At 41.5% G+C, this 20,761-nt stretch overlaps 3 protein-coding genes across 12 annotated transcripts in view; 1 reads left to right on the top strand and 2 right to left on the bottom strand.

Annotated features, from left to right (window-relative positions):
- Positions 1-2,199, bottom strand: part of CPNE1 (copine 1) — a 33,350-nt gene extending 31,151 nt beyond the window's left edge. For 3 of the 9 annotated variants that reach the window (XM_036229463.1, XM_036229461.1, XM_036229462.1), the window contains exon 1: positions 2,035-2,189. Coding sequence is in view for 1 of the 9 variants with exons in the window: in XM_036229459.1 (XP_036085352.1) it covers positions 1,688-1,846 (159 nt within the window). In the remaining 8 variants the exon portion in view is untranslated. Of the gene's footprint in view, positions 1-1,687; positions 1,964-2,034 lie in introns of those variants that run through there. The other 6 variants (XM_036229457.1, XM_036229458.1, XM_036229460.1 and 3 more) reach the window with 5 other exon arrangements.
- Positions 2,200-2,943: 744 nt separating this feature from the next.
- Positions 2,944-18,782, bottom strand: NFS1 (NFS1 cysteine desulfurase). Of its 2 annotated transcripts, none has more exons than XM_016127265.2 (13): positions 18,628-18,782; positions 17,901-18,010; positions 17,112-17,228; positions 16,526-16,609; positions 13,635-13,787; positions 9,842-9,935; positions 9,294-9,428; positions 6,994-7,151; positions 6,469-6,574; positions 6,307-6,388; positions 5,575-5,658; positions 5,071-5,160; positions 2,944-4,675 (listed from the first exon to the last, which is right to left on the bottom strand). In XM_016127265.2, exons 1-13 carry the CDS (start codon positions 18,722-18,724, stop codon positions 4,612-4,614), a joined length of 1,374 nt encoding a protein of 457 aa, XP_015982751.2. In that variant the 5' UTR covers positions 18,725-18,782; the 3' UTR covers positions 2,944-4,611. The 2 variants fall into 2 exon arrangements, with proteins under 2 accessions (XP_015982751.2, XP_036085368.1); XM_036229475.1 differs by having other exon boundaries at positions 18,643-18,767.
- On the top strand, positions 18,748-20,157 carry ROMO1 (reactive oxygen species modulator 1). Its single transcript, XM_016127266.2, has 3 exons — positions 18,748-18,888; positions 19,074-19,204; positions 19,971-20,157. The coding sequence occupies exons 2-3, from the start codon at positions 19,074-19,076 to the stop codon at positions 20,077-20,079; spliced, it is 240 nt and encodes a 79-aa protein (XP_015982752.1). The 5' UTR covers positions 18,748-18,888; the 3' UTR covers positions 20,080-20,157.
- The last annotated feature ends 604 nt before the right edge of the window (positions 20,158-20,761 follow it).

The raw sequence follows: 20,761 nt of genomic DNA, 5'->3' as shown, positions 1-20,761 counted from the left end.
ATCTAAAAGTATCTTCTGTGCAAACAATTACTGATACTTAGAAGTTCTTCCTATATCATCTACAGAATATTCATCTAAACTGAATGATGGTGTGGCTCTCTACAAAATGGAATCGTCACTGGATTCCAGCACCTGGAACACACTGGCACACAAAATCAAGTTTCACATCTAAAAATTGTATCAAAACCCCCCAAACTCTCAATATGCAACAATCAAAACATTTGGCATGTCAAAGAAAATAAAAGAAGGCTGAAATATACTGGTATCATTAGCACATAACAACATGTTCCAAGTAACTACCACAATGGTTTCTAAAGCTTCATATTTTTCACCCTAAGAGATATAAACATAAGAAAAATTGAAATCATGCATAATCCACAAAATAATCAAATATATGATCGAGCATATAAAGGTTATATAAAAATGCATTCCATTTCATTAGAAAAAATTTTCCAATACTAAACACATCCTCACTTTATATAAATACACCATTTTCTTCAAAATTTACCATAAAATTATTTTAACTACCTGTAAAAGTTCCAACTTTTAAATATTCTTAGAAAATGCCTAAACACAATTACTTTCCACAAAGTCCAGAAATCTTCCATTCTATCAAAACTACCAAATTTCAAAATCAAGTACAACCAGTCTTTCGTTATATTTCTATAATTAAAAAACAAAACAAGATCGACCTACATGTTTTTTCAACTGCAAATGCTCTGAAATGCATTAACAATTAAACTAGATAACAAGGTCCAAGGCAATTCATGTTGCTAATACTGCATTTTACAAAGAAGATACCATTTTAAACCATTCAAACAAGAAGCTCTAAGAGAAATACTCCCGTCACAAGTCTCAACAAACCTGCAGTAGTAATCACGTTTCGTTTTTTGGTTTTTTTTTTCAGTATGTTACACTGACTGGCACTACCCTAACCTTGATTTAAACTTTAAATTAACAGACTAGTTCCTGCCAACTACTCAATTTACATCAGATCATCTCTGAGAATTCAGGAGTCAAGGAGGATTTTAGGGTCCATAAATCTCCTACGGAGCCTTCAACTCTCAGTATACAACTCCAGGCCTACATTTGTACTTTTGAAAAACCCAGAGTAACCCTCACTGGAGACCCTCCGATTTTCTACTATAAAGCACACTTGGGTGGCACGCATAACGCCCACATCATCATCTAGCAGCTATTCCTCGGCACTCGTGCCCATCGCCGTTACTAACCTGTAGATCCGCAAAGCTCCTCCCACCCATTTCACGTGGCTGCAAACTAGCATTGCCAACCTTCAGGAAAACAAACTCAATTCATTCTCCATCAAACGCACCCAACGTCCACATCCTACTGGACCACCTCCTTCTTCAGTGCTGAAGGCTGTCTCCCAAGGGATACCTACGAGGGTAAGCCCCGCCCCAACGTTGGGCCTCGGAAGCTTTTCACAGCAATCCCTCCACCTTCAGGCCGCGCAAGCGGCTGGTTCTGAGACTTCCTAGCCTCATAGGAGTGTACCGACTACAGCCTCCTCCTCACAGGTGTCTTAATTATAGTTCCTCTTCTCCAGCTGGCCACAGTCTCCCTTCCACTTCGGGTGGAGGGTCCTCACTACGATTATCTCCCTTCGAGGCACAGACGTGTACTTATAATCTCTGCCCCATTTGGAGGCACAGAAAATCTTGCTCACTCGAGATGTAGGTGCTGTTTTCACTGCAGCCCCCGTGAGTTTGCAGGCCGCTGGCCACCCAGCTATGGCCTCCTCCCTCTCAGACCACGGGGGCGTCCTCGCTAAAGCCTCGTCCCCACTGCGGTATGCAGGCTCATCTTCTCGTGCGTTCTTGCACATTCTCAGGACTCAGAGGCGAAAGTGGCGCCCCAGGCCCTCCGCAGCCATACCCCGACCCTTTTGTGTGGGGCGTTCGCTGCGGCGGGCGCAGAGGCCTGCGGAGGCCTCCGAAGGCCCCGCCCCAGGCCACTAAGGGGCGGCTCGAGCCCCGCACAGCCCCGCCCGTTCCGGGGCTGCGGGAGTCTTACCGGGGAGAGCTGCGCGGTACCTGAACCCAGACCCGAGTTACCCCCCGCGCGAGTGCCTTCGCCCCGCGGCCGACAGCCCCTGCGCGAACGGCTTCCCGGAGCCCACAGGAGCCACCACCTCCTCCGCCGCTTCACAAAATGGCCGCCGGCCCGCTCTGCAGCTCCAGGTTCCAGAAGGGGCGGGATAAAGTGGTTTACGTCATGGGCGGGACGGCGCAAGCGCACTGAGGTTTTCGGGCATATCCCGGAAATTGCCGGTGTTTGGGGCGAGAGAAGCTTAGGGTACTTTGCATGCGACTTTTGCGTACGAGCCCCGCCTTACGGGAGTGACGCTGAGCGGCAAAGTGGATACAGTACCTGGCTCGGCCCCTTTCTGCAAGACTGTGCAAATTGCTTCATTTCCTCAAGCTTTTGCAATAAGAGGAAAATAGTACCTACCTCGCATAATTGTTTTGAAGATTAAAAGGACTACAGTGTTGCCTAGTCCTATTGATGATTCCCTGATAGAACCGAAAGCTGATGCTTTTTTTCATTTACAATTTTCAATCCAGGGAGCCTTATCCATCAGTCTTCATTAACCCCTCCACAGCTGCACGTGGAGTATTATTATAGAAAATATTTTATTATAGAAAATCTTATAGGAAATATTTTATTATAGAAGAATTATTCTGATGCTGCTTTGGTCCAAACCTCCCAACTGCACTGCCCCTACCTATACCCTATATCTTGATGACCGTCACCATAATTGAACTAATCTTCCAAATCAGAAAGCCAGGAGGAGTCAACTAACAAAATAAAGGACTAAATTCTCACAACTCTATGAACTACAACTTTTGAGGAAATTTGTGTAGCAGACTTGCCTGGTGCTAGCCCAATGTGCCAAAACCAGCAAATAACAAAACAAGGCTATACTTTAAACCAAACCCATACTTTATTAAATATACTCTTTGTAAGTATAATATGTAGTTCATTAAAAGCAAAAACTACTAAATGCAATGTAGTATGCAGGATTGGATCCTGGAACAGAAAAAGGACATTAGTGGGAAAACTTGTGAAATCTGAAAAAAAATCTTTAATATTAATGTCTAGATGTTGATCTTAGTTTTGACAAATATACCATAGTTTCACATAAGATGTTAAAATCAAAGGAAATTGAGTGATGGACATTTTGCAGCCTTTTTATAAATCTATTCAAATAAAAAAATTTTAAGAATTTCTATAATTTCCTCTCTTCCTTCCCCTGTTCATCTGCATGTACCATACTTTGGCCTATCTTTCAAACTGTTTTAACTATCATCCACATAAATACATTTACAACTTGGCAATACATTCAAATATATAATCAAAATAAAACACTTTAAATATGTATGTGTGTATGTGTGTGCTGATAATTACCCAACTATAGTTTCAGATCTATAAATGGAAAAAAAAACTACTGTAGTTGCACGGGCCTTCTGTTGGTTTCTCAAGCACACCATGATTTTTCATACTTCAGGCTCTTTGCTTTTGCTGCTCCTTCTCATCCCTCACTCATCTTTCCATGGCTCGAAATTATGTTTTTACATAACACATCCTCAAAAAGCTTTCCTAGTACACTCGTTATTTCTTCTTACCACTCTACTTTTTCCATAGTACCCATCACAATCTATAATAGCCTTATTTGTTTACTTGTTATTTTCTGTGTTGTTACCAGAATGAAAGCTCAATGAGTGCAGGGTCCTTTTTAGTCCTGTTAACCAGTGTATCTTTAATACCCAGTACAATGTCAGGCTCCTGACAGGCACTCAACTGCTGAATAAAGAAATATGCGAGCAGAATGAGTCATCTGCAGAAATCAAGTAGAGTAGTAGTGTGCTCTACGATTCTCAAGCACAGCTTGGAATTTTCCTTGAGCCTCTCATAAAGTCACAGAGTAAACAGAAGAAGGTGATTTTATTTCTATTATCTGCAAATTAACAAAAATTTTAAAAGAAATGAATTAGAATAATGTGTAGAGTCATAATTCTCACTCCACTAGGCCAAAAGAAAGAAAGGAGGACAAGAACAGAAAGGAGACAAGCTTTCTAAGAAGTTTTTTGTTCGATCTACAGTCAATATGAAGAGGTGGCCTTTGGAGCCAAAAAAAAAAGATTAAGTCATAGTTGATTATGCTCGTTTCTGAAGGGAGTCAGTCTTGCTGAGCAGCAATAAGCAACAAAAACGACCATGTACAGCATCAGGATCCCCGAATGGTGTTCTTTCAGTTCCTCTGGCCTTCTCCACCGAGGATACAGACACATCCAGCAGCAATACCATAACAATGTCCCTCCTGTTTCAGAGTGAGACACCCACTCACTGTAAGACTTGAGAAGGACTCTTGGAGAAAAACGGGGAGTGTTCTCCACCAAAGAAGCTGAGGCTGGGGAAAGAGTTTTCTTGTGTTTCTGTCTTGGAGGTGGGCTGATGCTGAAGTCAACTGGGCTCTACTAATTCTGGTTTGAACATGGAGCATCCACTGGGTATAACAAGGTACCAGGCTTTGCATGGGTTGATGAGGCAAGAGCTGCCAGACCAACACAAAGTCAGAGGACCATATTGCTAGTGTTGGGTCCACTTGATACTCTTAAGGTCAATGCCATCCTGCACCATCTCCCAGAGAGGGCTGCCAAAGAAAAGAGGTATTGGATGAGTGAGGGCTTAGGAAGCTAACATTGTCTCCTACGCCAAGGATCCTATCTAAAAGGAAATTTTCCTATATTTAATCTATAAATAACTAATTTTGTATTGATATTGCTGCAATGACAACTATTAATAATATCAGCAACAACAGAAAAACATCTGATTTTATGTAGTTCTTCAGTTTTTAAAAATACTCTTTCCTAGTCTAAAAATAAGTAGCTAAGGAGATCTACTTTCTTTCTTTGTAGAACTTGTAAGTCTTAAAATCCAAGTATTCCCAAACTTTGGTTTGTGGCTGTGCGAACACGGAGCCTGAGGACAAGAGAAAAGTCAGCACTGCAATTTCTTCCAAAGAGTCTCTGGTACAACAGTGCATACCTCATTTCTCGAAGACGTTTCACATGATGAATGCACTTCTCTACTGTGTAGTCCACTTCCTCCTCTGTAGTGAAACGGCCAATGCCAAACCTGAAAAATGCACAGGACAAGAACTTTGCATCAGAGCTCTAGCACTGGGGAAAATTCATTTGGCAAATACTCAATGAGGATTTATTCCGCAAAAGACCTGAAGCGAAAATGGTCCCTCCCTTCTAGATCAGAGTTTCTCAGAATATGGTTTGTGCACCAGCCACATTAGAATCATCTGAGAAGAAATTTCCTCCTCATCCAGACCGAATGAATTAGAATCTCTGAGTGTGGAACTCAGAAATCATCTTGTACAAACTTTGTAGGTGGTATTCAATGAAGTCCAAGAACCACTGCTCTAGAAACTTTCATGAATTCAGAAGGGACAAGGAAATACAGATTGAGGGATACCACAACAGGAGGTGAAAAATACAAAAGAGGATGCCTTTCATAAATGTTGCAGCTCAAAGGACTAACCTGATAGAAGAGTGAGCTAAATCCTCATCAGTGCCAATTGCTCGAAGGACATAAGAGGGCTCCAGGGATGCAGAGGTGCAGGCACTGAGAAAAAAGATACAGAGCCTTGCTCAGTTCATCATCAACATCTGTTTTTAGCACCAAACCCCGATCTTGCTCCCACCCCTCAGGTCTTTAGAGTCATGCCATGGAGACAAGACACATTCTAATCTGGCAGAGCTATAGGGCCTGATGCTGCCTGCATTTTCAGGATGTAAACCCAGCACCTCTGGCCTCTATGGAGGATAAATTCCTTGAGCAAGGACACTACCAAAGCATGACATCTCATGAGCTGGTCTGACAATAAAAGGCAGCAGAATATGTGCTCACTCACCTATGACTGAATGCACCATCTTGTACTAGCCTGAATGACCGCTAAACCCTTAGTGGCCTTCGAAGCATACTTTAATTCTGAAGGCCTGCAACAGAACTGCTAATATAGTACTAGAACAAATACAGGCATTTCCTGGGACAAAAAAGGCACAAAATTCCACCCTAGGAAGCCCTCCTAGGGTGGCAAACTTCAGCCTGTGCCCAGCCAGCTAAAGAAAGGCACTTACAAAATGACCCTTACTCTTAACCAAGAGCTCTTGTGCCTGTTATCTCCACACTGAGAAGCTTAATAATCTGTTATAACTTAAAAGCCGAGTTAATCGTTCCCGCCACAGTCCCTGGCTATCCAGTCCAACTTACCTCCCTGAAGATAAGGCAACATCTTTGAGTGCCATCAGCAGACTCTCCCCTTCCACATATGCAAAGGAGAGGTTGATACAGCCTGGAAGAAAGAATCAGTATAAGAAGAATCTCGGAGTCTCAGGCTTTTTTAGAATGGTGATAGAAAGGGCATTTTCATACCTGGATAATGGTGCTCAGGGTCCCCATTCATCACCACATCTGGAAGGTTCTTCATTATCTTCTGTATTAGCCGCTCCGCTAACTTTGAAATTCGCTTATGGTCATACTAAGGAGCAGGCAAGGCAGAACTAAGCACAGTGACTATCAACAGCTCAGAAACACAGGACATGGAGCCCTTCTGTGCCCAGAAGTGACTGCATCAGACCCACCTATCGTCCCGTGTTACTCACAGAGACCACTGTATCCCCGGTACTGAGCATAGTGCCTGACATGCAAACGTGCTCAATAACTAGACACATGGTTCCAATCACCCAGAAATAAACAAGCTGATAATTCCTGAAAGGGCCTGAATTTTAGAGCCCATAACACCTCCCTCAGAACAAGATGTTAGTGGCACTGGGTCAAGGACAGTGTTCTTAAAACCTCCTCTTCTGGCAGAGATCTGATCCAATCATGCCGAGAAGCCTCCAATAAGAGACCCAGTACAAGGGAAGAAGTTGAGGGAGGGAAATGCTCTCTCCATACCTCCATCTCTTGCTGTGCCACCTCACACGCAGCCCCCAGGCCCACCGCCAAGGGTGTGGGCACCGTCCCAGACCGTATACCCCGCTCCTGTCCCCCTCCACTCTGCAGGGCCTCTACACGCACGCGGGGCCGGCGACGAATGTAGATGGCACCAACCCCTGGGAAACAAAGTTTGTTACAAAAAAGAGAAAAAGAAAAATGCATATGAAACACAATATCACTTTCTGAAAAGGTGAAAATATTCTTTAAACTTTTCTGTAAGCTTAAAATTTTTCAAAATAAAAAAAGTTGGAAGAAAAGAAAAAACAGCAGTTAAAGCATAATACTTACCAAAATTATTTAACATCAGGGGGGTAACTACCAGAAGTAATGACCTTATGGTCATTTTAAGTTTAAAGTAGCTCCTTATGTTAAATGACATCAATGCAGCATTATTCATAATATCAAAAAAAGAGGAAATGACTTAGACGCCCATCATTAGGGGAAAGGGCAAATAAACTACAGTACATCCATACGATGAAATATAAAGCAGGTGGGTAAAAGAATGAAGAAGCTCCTATACTGCCACTGTAAAATCTCCAAGATACATTGTTAGAAAACTGGTGAAATCTTAATAAAGTCTATATATCAGTTGTTTTTAAAAGAAAATGTACGTGTAGGTTAAAAAAAAAAACACGACAGAGAACAATGGGTATAGTATGCTATCTTTGGAGTAAAAAAGCAGAGGGGGAGGAGAGGAAGTATATATGTGTTTGCATATAGAATAATTCTGGAAAAATACTCAAGAAACTGCCTCCCCAAAGGGAAAACTACATGGTTGGGAGACGGAAGTGAAAGACTTTCTATCCTGTGCCTTTTTGTAGCTTTTGAATTTGGAACCATGTGAATACGTTACCTTGTCTAAATAGAATAAAAATGGAAGTAAAAAAATAGCACAATCTCCCAGGGTCTATCAAAACTTAAAAATACATATGGCCTGTGATTTAGCAAACCTACCTACTGGAATTTCATACCAAAATATGAGCATGAATGTGCAAAGATATTCACTAAGCAATCAAGGGTTTCGAATAGAGTGAGTCCTTGATGAAGTTCATCCTCTCTCACACAGAACAACTATTTAGGCAGAGATTAATAATAATTAAGGCAGTGGTTCGTAAATTTATTATGAAGGATCTGAGTTTTAAAATAATTTATGTTCATTTTCTCATTAAAAAGAATCAAATTCAAGCATCCTATCTGAATCTCTGCAGTTCCCAAATTCAGAGAGCAAGTGCTCAGATTCCATGTCTAGATAATGAAGGAAAAAAATGTTACCTAAATCTACTTAGATCCTGAGTTCAGAAAGCAAGAGTTTGGATAATCAATGATACCTGTACACATTTAGGCACAGATTAGAACTCTGCTCAGTATGAGTTAATTGATTTTATCAAAATAGATAGATCTTCAATTAGAGCCAATAAAGGCAACATTTTAGTTAAATATAGCATTGCTCTTGAGCTTTTTAAAATAACAGTTCACAAAAACACTTTCTGCAACCTCTGGGAACCTTTAGAAAAAGCCATCTTACATACTTCCAGGTGATATCATACCTTTTTCCACAGGGTGTACATATACCCAGATGACACACCCTTCAGACACAGAAAGTGTACTGGCATACCAACCAACCACCACAGGCCCTCACCCCAAAGACAGAAGAGTAGTTGTTTGTTTTTTTATGGATACCTCCATAAAATAGAGAACAGTATCATCACAAAGGTTGAGGCGAAGAGGCAGAATTCTAGCTAGAAAACATCCCTAGGCCAATAGGACCATAGAGAATGGACAAGTATTCTTGGGAGACTAACAGGAGCATGGACTACAAGTCTAGGAACAAACACCAAGAGATGTAAAAACCCACACGATCTTCCCGTAGGTTAAAGTAAGATACTGGAGGGTGTAGGTAGGGGGTTTAAAGGACTAAAAAAATATTGCTCTACATATTACAGGGGCAGACAAGGCAGCTGGACTTATGTAGCTAAATTTGATGTGACAAAACCCCCTGTTCCTAAACTAAATGTCTACATGCTTTCTAAGGATTTTCTAAAGAGAACAAGGTAGAATGGTCTGCTACATAGTAACCACAAGGATCTTCAAATAGGCACGTATCCCTGGCTATTGCTAAATGACATCTGGATTCTGCAAAGTACTCTGAATTTACGACTTCCTCTGAGAACAATGGCAGTCCCAAATGAGTTGAAGGAACATGTGTCAAAGGGTTTACAGGGAGTACAGAGCAGAGGTACTCTAGGAGGGCTTGGTACCTTTTGGACCATAGATTTTGTGACCACTGATACTCATGAGATCAATTTTCATGTTGTTGACATCAAGTGGAATTTTTCCAACAGCCTGGGCTGCATCCGTATGGAAATATATCTTTCTGGAACTGCAAATCTGCCCTGAGGAAACGACAGAGGGAAAGAACCATAGCTCAGTGTTGGGAAGTCAGCTGGCAGTGATCTCACAAGGTACCATGAGTTCTAAGACAAAACTGCATCTGGCATTAGCATCTAGTCATATAGTAAATTACTCTCTCAGCTCTAGCTTCCTTGACTAGAATAAATGAGAGCAAGTTCAAAGAACCAAATTGAAACACCCCTGATGTAGGGATGCACAACTCTTCTTACCTGGCCTTTCAATAAATCAGATTAATTTATAGATCTTTTTTGATTTAAAAGAGGAAGATTAACAGATTTGCTAATGTGACTAAGAGGTTACATGGTGAGTCTCTTGCTCTAATTGAGCATAATAAAGAGATGTTCTGATGAATCCCAGTGCTGGGTAAGCCTCAGGGTCCACCCATGATACTCACCTATTTCCGCAATGGGCTGCTTCACTCCAATCTCATTGTTCACAGTCATGACAGAAACCAGGCTGGTATCAGGCTGGATGGCAGCCTCTAGTTCCTAAAAATATCAGGAGTAAGAAGACTATAGTACCATCAAGTTCCCCTTGACTTAGAATATAGGCAAGCTTAGTCTTTGAAAGGGGTCTTTTGCTATACACCTATCAGAATGTTTTAAATAAAAATAGTGACAACACAAAATATTGGCAAAGATGCATTCATTTATGGGAATATAAAATTATATAGTAAACTGGAAAACACTGACAGTTTTTGTTCTTTATAAAAGTTGTGAACAAAATAGGACTGCTGTAATAAATAAGTGTCCAAAAGTAACCTCACAGGGTGATCTGATCATAATTCCTAACTGAGTAGGTCATGGTGGGTAATCACAGTTTCAGGCCTAAAACTTTATTTATTTATTTATTTTAATTAGTTTAAAGTATACAGTACATTGGTTAGACATTTACATAGTTTATAAAAACCATCCTCCTAATTGTTCCTCTCCTCTGTGTTAGCTCTGCGGGAAGCTGCCTGGAGGCTTCCCAGCTTGACATCGGGTGCCACCGCCCTAATCCGCCACCACCCTAATCCAGATGCTCAACTGACATTCCCCATTCTATACCCTACCCCCACATAACCCTATAAAAACTACGCTCTCCTGTCCCAGGGTGTGACTTCTATGGCCCCCTTTCCTCTCGAGACCAGAGAACCTCGCCCAGAAGCCCTCTCCCAATAAAGACTTCCTTTTAAAACTTCTCTTGGCATGTCACGCATTTTTACCTTACACTCTGGTTTTCCACCTAGCCATAAATTTTTTTTTTTAAATTAAGTTTATTGGGGTAACATTGGTTAATACAGTTATATAATTTTCAGGTGTACATTATAATTTGACATCTGTATATTCTATTGCCTGTCTACCACCCAAAGCATAAATTTTTTTTTTTTTAGTAAAAGGTTTATCTTCTCCTTAAGCAAGCCCTGCCCATTGTTCTTGTGCATCTGGGTTATCACACCTTTGAAATGCCAGAGTAATCATCTTTTTCGGAAATCTTCAAAGGCCTTCAAGGGAACGCATAATCTTGTTTCCTATCCCGTAATCCAATTAGAGAGCTCCGTGCTTTAAGCTTTCTCTCTTCTTCATGTAATCTGCTGTAGTTCCCCCCTTAATTCCAAATGTTTAAAAGAAAATGAAAAAGTGTCACTCTCCAGAGCATTTCAGATCTTGCTTCCTGGCATGTCATCAGTTTGGCTCAAATAAACTTATATAAATTCTCTATAGGTTTGGATGTTCTTACATCGACAAACTAAGTATGATACGAAATCACCAGATGACCCAGTAACTGCACTCTGTGGCATTTATTTATATTAGGGAAGTGAAAACTTATAAATTCACACCAAAAAAACTATACATAAACATTCATGGTATCTTTATTCGTAATAGCCAAAATCTAGAAAGAACCCAAATATACTTCAACATGTGAATGGTTAAACAAATTGTGGTACATCCACATATGGAATACTAGTCAGCAATTAAAAGGAACAAACAACTGAGACACACAACAATGTAAATGACTTATCAAAGACTTAGGCTAAGTGAAAAAAGCCAACCCCCAAAGGTTACATGGTATATGATTCCATTTATGTAATATTATTGAAATGATAAAATTAAAAAAATGAAGATAAAATTAGTGGTTTAAAAGAACAACATGAAGCATCATTGTAGTGATGAAATTGTATTTTGACTGTGGTAGTGGTTACTTAAAACAACACCTGATGAAATTGCATGGAACTAAATACACACACAAGTGTATCCAAGTAAAACTGGAGAAATCAGAGGATGATTGGTAGATTGTATCAATGTGAATATCCCAGTTGTGATATTGTACTACATTTTTGTAAAATGTTATTATTGAGAGAAACTAAGGGGTACATGAACTCTTTCTGTGTTATTTCTTACAATTGCATGTGAACCTACAATTATTTAAAAATTAAAAGTTTAGTTTAAAAAAGAGGAGGAGCCTTTCCTACATTAGGTTGTCAAGAGTAAGCTGCAAAGAACAAAGTAAGTAGCAAAAAACAAGGTTACTATTTGTAATACCTAGGTAGGGACCACATCTAAAACATTTATCTTAAAGGAATTATTAATCACCTCCCAACATCAATGTTTACCCTGACACTGGTCTAATGTAGGTTCTCAATGTTGTTTCTCTCAGTTTCTTGTTTGCTTTCTTAGAGCATTTATCTCAATTCATAATTATTTCATTTCTGTGTTTGTTTACATGTTAACTGTCCCCTTCACTAAAATGTAAGCTCCCTGAACATGGGCTCTAGGCTTGTCTTGTTCATCCCTCTATCCCCAGTGCCTAGAACTATGGCACAAGAAATACTATGAAGTGAAAGACACTATGTTAAGTATTATGAAAAATAAAAATACAGAAAATATGTGCTTCTAGCATTCAAGAAACAACCTAGTAGAGAGATAGACATATGCATACAACAGAGCATAGAAGTAATAATAAGCCTTTAAGTAACTGAGAGAATTTTGAAAAGAGATTAAAAAGGGTTGGAACAGCCAAGGAGATTTTATGAAGGGGGGAGGGGCTCAAGTTTTTAAAAGAGGAATATTAAGGTAAGTGCAAAGAAAAGGAGAATAGATCAAAGGTGAGGGGATATGTAAGATCAGGCCCAAAATAGGACTGGCCGGGGCACATGAGAGAGATGTGAAGGTAGTTTGGCTGACATGGAGGGTTTTGTGAAGGGTGCAGTGGTCAGTAAAACTGAAACAGCAGGTTACAACCATGTCTACTCTGAGACAAATGTTACCCTGATAGCAAAACCAAGCAAAGATATCACAGGAAAACTACAGATCAATATATCCAGCAACACATAGAAAGGATCACACACCTTGATCAAGTAGAATTCAATCCAGGAATAAAAATTCAATATACACAAAAAAATCGATCAGTATATATACCATATTAACAGAATAGAGAACAAAAACACATTATCATCTCAATAGACACAATAAAAGGCAACTGATAAAAATCCAATAGCCTTTCTTGATTAAAAATAATTTAAGAAAAGAGAACTTCCTGATAAAAGACATCTATGAAAGAGCAGCTATGTAAAATCCACAACTAACATCATACTTAATGGTGAAAGCTTTTGTCTAACATGTAACATCAGGAACAACCACAAGTTTTTGCCAGGACTTTAAGCAAAAAAAGGAAATAAAAGGTTTCCAGGCTGGAAAGGAAGAAGTAAAAATACCTCTATTTGCATATGACAGTGTTCTGTCTACAAATTGCATCTTAGGATATGCCTAGGAATGCTTATATCCAAAATCTGGTAGATAAGATGCTTGGACTTACTACCCAAAATGGACAAATAATGATATGGGCCCAAAAGGGAAATTCTTTTAAAAAACTATACCACTTTAGAGGGAAGAGAGATATCAGTGTAGGGGAGGCAGAAGCTAAAGCATTGCCATGGTGAGTATGAGCTCCTGGCATCCTGCACACATGCCTGATGACTCCCATACAAACCAGTAAGCACCAACAAAGCTGAGAAACACACCTTCCAGAGAAAAGGAAGATGATACATATTCAACAGGAACATACTTTTGGTTTCTCTGCCAGGCCTATTTCTCTAAGTCCCCACCCTCACCATTAGATCTAATCCTTCCAGCTCGAAGAGAAAGATTTACAGGGTAAAGCCAAGCTCCTCTAATTTTAACCCTCTTGCCAAGATCCACTCCTACCTTAAGGTCAATGATCCCACTCTTCTTCACTGGGAGGTAGGTGACCTGAAAGCCCTCAGCTTCCAATGAACGGCAAGAGTCCAAGACACATTTGTGTTCTGTCTGGGTGGTGATCAAGTGCTTTTTCCGTGACCTGTAGAATCTAGCCACCCCCTAGAAATTGGTGGTGATGGAAGGAAGAATACATTCAGAGAGATAACAATAATTTTCATCCCAATTTTCTAACACCAATTGGGTGTCCTACAAATCGATTTAATTCTAATGCTAATTACCTAGAGTTAGTGCAAATCCCACAAATTAAGGGTCTCCACAAGACTGACCCCACTTTAAATGCCAGCCTGGGTGGCACAAACCACCCACCCATACTTCTGGCCAGATGGCTACAAATTCAGGGCTTCCCACAGCCCCCTAAAGTTCAATCATTCACAAGAACAACTCAAAGAACTCACTGAAAGCACTGTACTTATGGTTAGAATTTTAGTATAATGTATACAACCCAGGAATGGCCAAGTGGAAGAGATGCATAGGAAGAGGGGCACAGAGCTTTCATGCCCTCTCCTCATAAAATCTAGGCACACCACCTTCTCACACCAACCTGGAAGCTCCTCTGAGCCTCGGTGTCCAGAGTTTTTATGGGGGTTTCATTACATAGGCACAACTGATTATATCATTGGCCACAGGACTGAACTCAATATCCAGCCCCACTTTCCTCCCCAGAGGGCAGCAGAGCTCTAATCACATGTTTGATCTTTCTGGAGTGCAGCCTGTCCCTTGAAACTGAGGGCCCACCATGAATCACCTCGTTACCATAAACCCAAGCATGGTCCAAAGGGGTTTGTTTTGAATAACAAAAGACAATCTCATTATTTAGGAAACTCCAAGGGTTTTTGAAGCTCTGTACCAGGAACAGAGGACAAAGACCAAATACATAGAAAATAGGGAACATGCCTAGGACCCTTGCATCCCAAGCAAAAGCCACTCTCTTTTATTTCTATTTAACAGTAAAACATGCAAATATGGTAATACTGACACACAAAGCTGGCACTGTAGAAATAAAACTCAGAGACACTTATACCTTGCTAATGCCAATATTTATGCTATAACTCTTTAGAGATGAATTTAGAAAGATGTCTTAAAAGCTATATTCACATTCTTTAACTGTGATTCCTCTTTTGGGAGTTTATCTTAGAGAAATATTTCAAAAGCTAGATAAAGCCACAGAGACAAAATATATTGTAGTTATACTTACGATCCTTAAAAAATGGAAAGATGAAATATAACCAATAAGAGAAATGAATAAAACAATGACTATTGTGATAACAATTCCACAAAAAAGAATGTAGTTATCTTAATAATGGAATTTTAAATGGAAGAATATAGGATATGTTATAAATGGTTACAGAAAAATAACTATAGCATGCTACAATTTGTGAAAATATTAAAAACAAATTTGTATATATGGATAATTTTTCTGGAACAATTTTAAGAAGCAATTTAGAATTGACGGAATTAACTTTGCAGAGCAAGAACAGGGTCAAAATAGGAGAGGAAGAAGAAGAAGACTTATACTTTGTTTCAGACTTTTCTATAGTGTTAAAAAATCTTAACACAAATGTATGAATTACTTTTTAAAAATTAAAAGAAATAAAATGTGTAACCCCAGCCCCCTAGAGCATGTAATACTCACTTTAGAAGCAGAATGTAAAACTAATTAGGCCAAAATTATAACTACATAAAAACTGTATGTTCTCACGGATGAAAAAAATAAAAGGAAAATTTTTAAAAGTTGCCTCCCCCTCTAATCTCACTTACCCAAAGTGCAGAATGCTCTAATAGTAGAATGACATTTACTCTACTCATCAGGAAACTAAAGAAAACACCATCACAACTATTTTTAGCAATCCCTGCCCTCTAGGTTTGGGATCTGTGGAGACTTTAAAAACAAACATTTTCATAGTTTTGAAACCATCTCCATCTTTCAAGGGACCTCCACCCTGGCTCTGTGGTTTCTGCAGTCCCAAGGAAGGACACTTTCCTGCTAACAGGACCAGGAAGAATGTTGATGATTCTGGAGCTTCTCCCAGGCCTCTTATAGTCAGGCCAGGGTCAGAAAAAAACCAACACTGGAAGCACAATTGAAAGACAATGGTGGGAGAAGATGAAGCCAGAATTGAACATTTAGCAGCCCACAATTTATCAGAGCCTGGGCATTTACATAGATGATCCTAGCAACCAGGCCCAAACAAAGATGATTATGTTCTGTGAAACACCAACATGACTACTAAGGGTGGAATTTTAATTTTTTAAGTGCCAAAGTTCTGTATGTCCCATGGACACTGTGACTGATCTCAGAATGGGTGACCAAGTGATGCTGGCAAAAGGCACCACAGCAATGAGTACTTGAAAATGGGGACATCTTAAGAAAAAGGAGGAAGTTGGTGCAAACATATCTGAAAAGAAAAAAAAGGTATGGCTGACAGGAAGGTAGCCCTGAAATCATATATATAATGGTGAAGCTGAGAAACATGCCAATTACAAGTGCATTCTGGACTTCATGGTGACTAGATCAAAAGCATAGGGAAAAGGGTTGAGTCACCATAAGCCACTCTCTGAAGTAGCTGCCATCCAAAACACCAAATGGTTAATGGTTCAAGAGCCACCTCCTTTCCTATCTAACTCCTTACTATACTCAGTTCAATAGGAGCAAAGACTTAAGTTAGATTGCAAAGGGTTGAAGAAAGACGCAAATCAGAAAGAGTGTGTTGTGTCTTCTCTTCACAACAGGGCGGGGAGTGAGTGGCTGGGAGATCATATATGAGCCCAAATGATGGAAGGACATCATCTCCCAAGTCAGGAAAGCCCAAATAAGCCCTCTAGTTCCCTTCTCTTACCTTAATTGCTATATTGTTGGACTCAGTAGCACCGCTAGTGAAAATGATCTCACGAGGATCAGCCCCAATGAGAGATGCTACTTGCTGCAAGCCAAGAAAGAGATAGGTAACATCAGTTCCCTAGGCAAGTACTTGGCTCTAACCAGGACAGGGCTTCTAAGCAAGAAGAGCTCCACCGCATTCTATCAACTGCCCAAAGAAGCTTACAGCCCAGATCCCAGGCTCTTTTCCAGTCCAATATAAAATAATGATGATGATGGTGATGTTTTTAAGAAAACACATCACTAGCACTGTCTCATTTAATCTACTCAGTAACCATAAGGAGTAGAAACTATTACAATCTCACCTGCAATGTGAGGAAACTGAGGTCTAAAGAAATTAAATAACTTGCCAAAGGTCATTTAGCTAGGAAATGTGGGAGACTAATCACATGCCTTCGGAGGGACTCCAAGGCCTGCTCTCTTAATCTCTTTCTGAAAGAGCCCCAAACCATTTCTATTTCCACCCACACCTATAAGGAAGGAGACACCTCCCACAGGCCACTGAATCCCTGACATCAGTGCCTCCTAAACTCTTCTGTACTAACCTGGCGAGCATGTTCCATGGCTGCTTCACTCTCCCAGCCGTAAGCATGTGTCCGGGAGTGTGGATTCCCATAGTAGTTAACTAGGTAAGGGAGCATGGCATCAAGCACCCGAGGGTCCTGAGCACGACAGAACAGATCAGTTTCCTTGAGCCCATAGTTAACTCAAGACCCACTCCTTCCCTCAGATCTGTCTCAACACACTTCCCTTAGACACTGCCTAGATCAGGCCTCAAACATTCTTCCAGATCCTCAGGTACTAACCAAATAAAGCCTAATATACTCTCAGTCCCAATCTATCCTAAATTAGACTATTCTACCATCTCTCCAGGTAATCTACAAACATGGCCTTGTCCTGATAGCCATTTCTGCAAGTGTTCCCATTCCAATCCGGAAATGTGATCTACAAGGGGCCAGGACATGACAGAATCCATGATGGTGAAACCTTGCATTAATATCATGTGCCAAGCTGCTAAGAGCTGCTTTATGTCTTTTAATTAATTTACTATTTGCCCAAATTCACATAACTACTAAGTAGCAGTTTGGCTAATTCCAGAGCCCAAGGTTTTAAATACTACTACAGTGCCTGCTCTGAAGTGATTTGAACAAGATCAACAGCTGGTATGTAATTGGGCCATTTCTAGTGGTCTACAACTTCTGGTTCATTGCTTTTCCCAGTACACACTTCTAAATGGCTTAGTCCAACAAGGACCCAGACATTTCTGTACACTGTCACTTCTACAATATAATTCCTACAAACAGCATTGGGAAAAGCTGTCCTTCCATCCTTACCAGAGGAGTTGTAGCTTGCACATCCATATACAAAGGTCGCAGCACCGACTCCACCTCCGGAGCAGTAGCTGTATCTGAGGGAACAGCAGACTGGGGAACATGGTCTGCAACTGACAAAAGAAAAAAAATAAAATAAAAAAGAAAGAAAAAGAAACCTAGTGGCCAAGTGAAAGTTGGGATGCAACTACGGACACGGTATCCAAGAGAGCAGAGGGTAAAAGTTGGTGGAAATGAAGTAAGTTTAAGGCATGCTGGAGTTGAATCTCAATGAAAAGAGCAAAAAAAGAATTTGAGCAAACTGTAAAAGGAAGGCATAGAGACAGGGTTCTTGGAAGGAATGTTGGGACAATATTCATATTGCATCGTTGGGAGTGGGGAGAACTCTGAAAGGGCAAAGGCATTTAGAAGGAATGGGAAGACAGAGTAGGCAAGATCATCAAAGGTTACTGGCTGGACGACTAGCATCTCTAAAAGTTGGCCGCAGACGTCTGAAGGCCATGACTCAACGGCTGAGGGTCTGCAGGACAGGATCTGAGGCGCAAGCGGCGAAGTCAGCCGCTCTGAAGGCCAGCCTGAGAAAATGTTAGGGGTACAGACTCGGGGAAGGGTGAGAGGGTCTGGGAAGCGAGCGGAAGAGGGAGGCTCGAGAATATCAAGGTGCGTAGCAGCGCAGAGGAGAAGGGTCAATGTCTTCAGAAGGGTGGCAGTAAGCGTAACCGAGGCATACCGCGCAGGCACAGACCTCGAGCGAGCGCCACGGGTTTCGGCCCAGGAGCCGAGAGCAGGGGCTCGGCCACCCGCCTCCAAGCTGATCGCAGCAGCATGATCCCGGTGGCACAGCCCCTCGCCACAAGCGGCTGCAGTCCCCAGTTACGGACTCCCGGAAGTATTGCTCAGCGCCCCGGAAGCGATTCCTCAGGCCACGAGCGGCGCTCCGCGTTGCGTTCCTTGTGAGACGTGGAACTAAGCGACCCAGACAGCAAGCGAGGTGAGGTCGGGGCTCGGGGGTCCGAACTCTAAGAGGGTGATGGAATCGGGCTACTGCTGATTTTCCTTCCCGGACTTCCCCGAACCCTTGGGCCCGCCCCGCCCCCCACCCCGCTTCCTCTGGCCCCCGCCCGATTCTCGGGATTGCGGCTAGGCCTCCATTTCCCTAACCCTCGAACCCCGCAGATGCCGGTGGCCGTGGGTCCCTATGGACAGTCCCAGCCTAGCTGCTTCGACCGTGTGAAGATGGGCTTTGTGATGGGTTGCGCCGTGGGCATGGCGGCCGGGGCGCTCTTCGGCACCTTTTCTTGTCTCAGGTGAGGGGCGGGGGTGGTAACCTATGGGCGGGACTACCGGACTTTCCCCCTCGCTCCACTAAGGCCTGCGCCCGAATAGTCTGCCTTGTTCCCGTTCCCTCGCTGTCCCCTAAGGAGCGAGACTGAGTTCCTTAACCACCTTCAGTGTGAAAGGACAAGTTGGAAGCTTCAGTACTTAATAATATGAACCCTGACTCAACTTCCTCTGGCCTTTACTCGTTCTGTAACCTTAGGCAATTTGAGCCTGGGTTACCTAAAGTTTAGAATGAGGTCAGTAACATCACCTTAAATGTCATTTTCACATGTAATAGACTATTTCCATTTTTTCATTTAAATTACCATTTACTGAGCACTTACTGTGGCAATCATTGTCGAATGTTGTTAGCACAACCTGTGAATGTTATGATCCTCATTTTACACTTGACACAACCTGTACAGATTCATCATTGAACACTAAGAAAAACCGTCAAGAAAACAGCTGTCTTTGTTGAATCACATATACCCTGGAAGTAAACCCAGCACAAAAACTGGTTTCCTTGTCCATGTACTTTACACTCTATTTGGTGCCTCCCACAAACTGAAGGCAGTTGTCTTCTAGTCTTCTATGGATCCTTTTTAACTTGCCCTAACCCCAGGTGGGAAAGGATCATGTACTGCAAGCCTTTTGGAGCATGTAATTCATTAACACATTGGAAAAGGAGAGTTAAGGTTATCTCCCCGTGTAGTACTTTTGTTCACAATTGGCCCCATCTTGGTTTCCTCTCAGGATCGGAATGCGGGGTCGGGAGCTGATGGGCGGCATCGGGAAAACCATGATGCAGAGTGGCGGCACCTTTGGCACATTCATGGCTATCGGGATGGGCATCCGATGCTAATCAGGGCAGTGGATACCCTCATCAACCCCCTCCCATCAGTCTCAGCCCATGTACTATAATAAAAAGACTTTAAGTAGTCTGAGTGTGTTGGAGGCATTTTTTCTTACAGCCTATTAGCTTGGTTAGAGATTTTCTAAGATGGGCTAAGTAGGTTTGTAAGATGTTAAATTCAAAGTTAGAAAAAATTTGCATGCCTAGCACTTTTCATAGATCCTAGTAAACCCATGTTACTCAACCTTTTAACACTGATGCTTTTAAACCATTTTGAAGTTGAAAACAAGCTATGAAGTCTAGATTTCCTTAAGCTTACAAGTGCAAAAGGGTTTTAACCCCTAAGTTTTATTTCCAATGATATGTTGTTCATCCAAAAATTGTCCAGCAGTAGCTGTTGGTTTGATCAAAGAACAAATTATCCATGAAACAATCAAACCATTACTTTTGTAGCTTCTCAACTGAATCCATCCCAGATATTCTAGCCAGTCGGCAATGAAGATGTAAATTGTATAAACTGATTCCTCCGTCCCTACCCCCACCCCACATCCCCCACAAAATTTAGTTGGCTTGATTAGGCAGGTTCAAAGAACCTGCCTAATCAAGCCAACTAAAGTGCCCCTCACCTGCTCAGGCCACACAGCGCCCTTGACAGATGGTGGTTTAAAGTGCACTACCTGTTACCTAAAAG

This window comes from Rousettus aegyptiacus, unplaced genomic scaffold (assembly GCF_014176215.1).
Source record: "Rousettus aegyptiacus isolate mRouAeg1 unplaced genomic scaffold, mRouAeg1.p scaffold_m13_p_12, whole genome shotgun sequence".
Classification (NCBI taxonomy): domain Eukaryota; kingdom Metazoa; phylum Chordata; class Mammalia; order Chiroptera; family Pteropodidae; genus Rousettus; species Rousettus aegyptiacus.
Note: the sequence above shows the minus strand (reverse complement) of the source record. Positions and strands in the feature narration are given on the sequence as shown.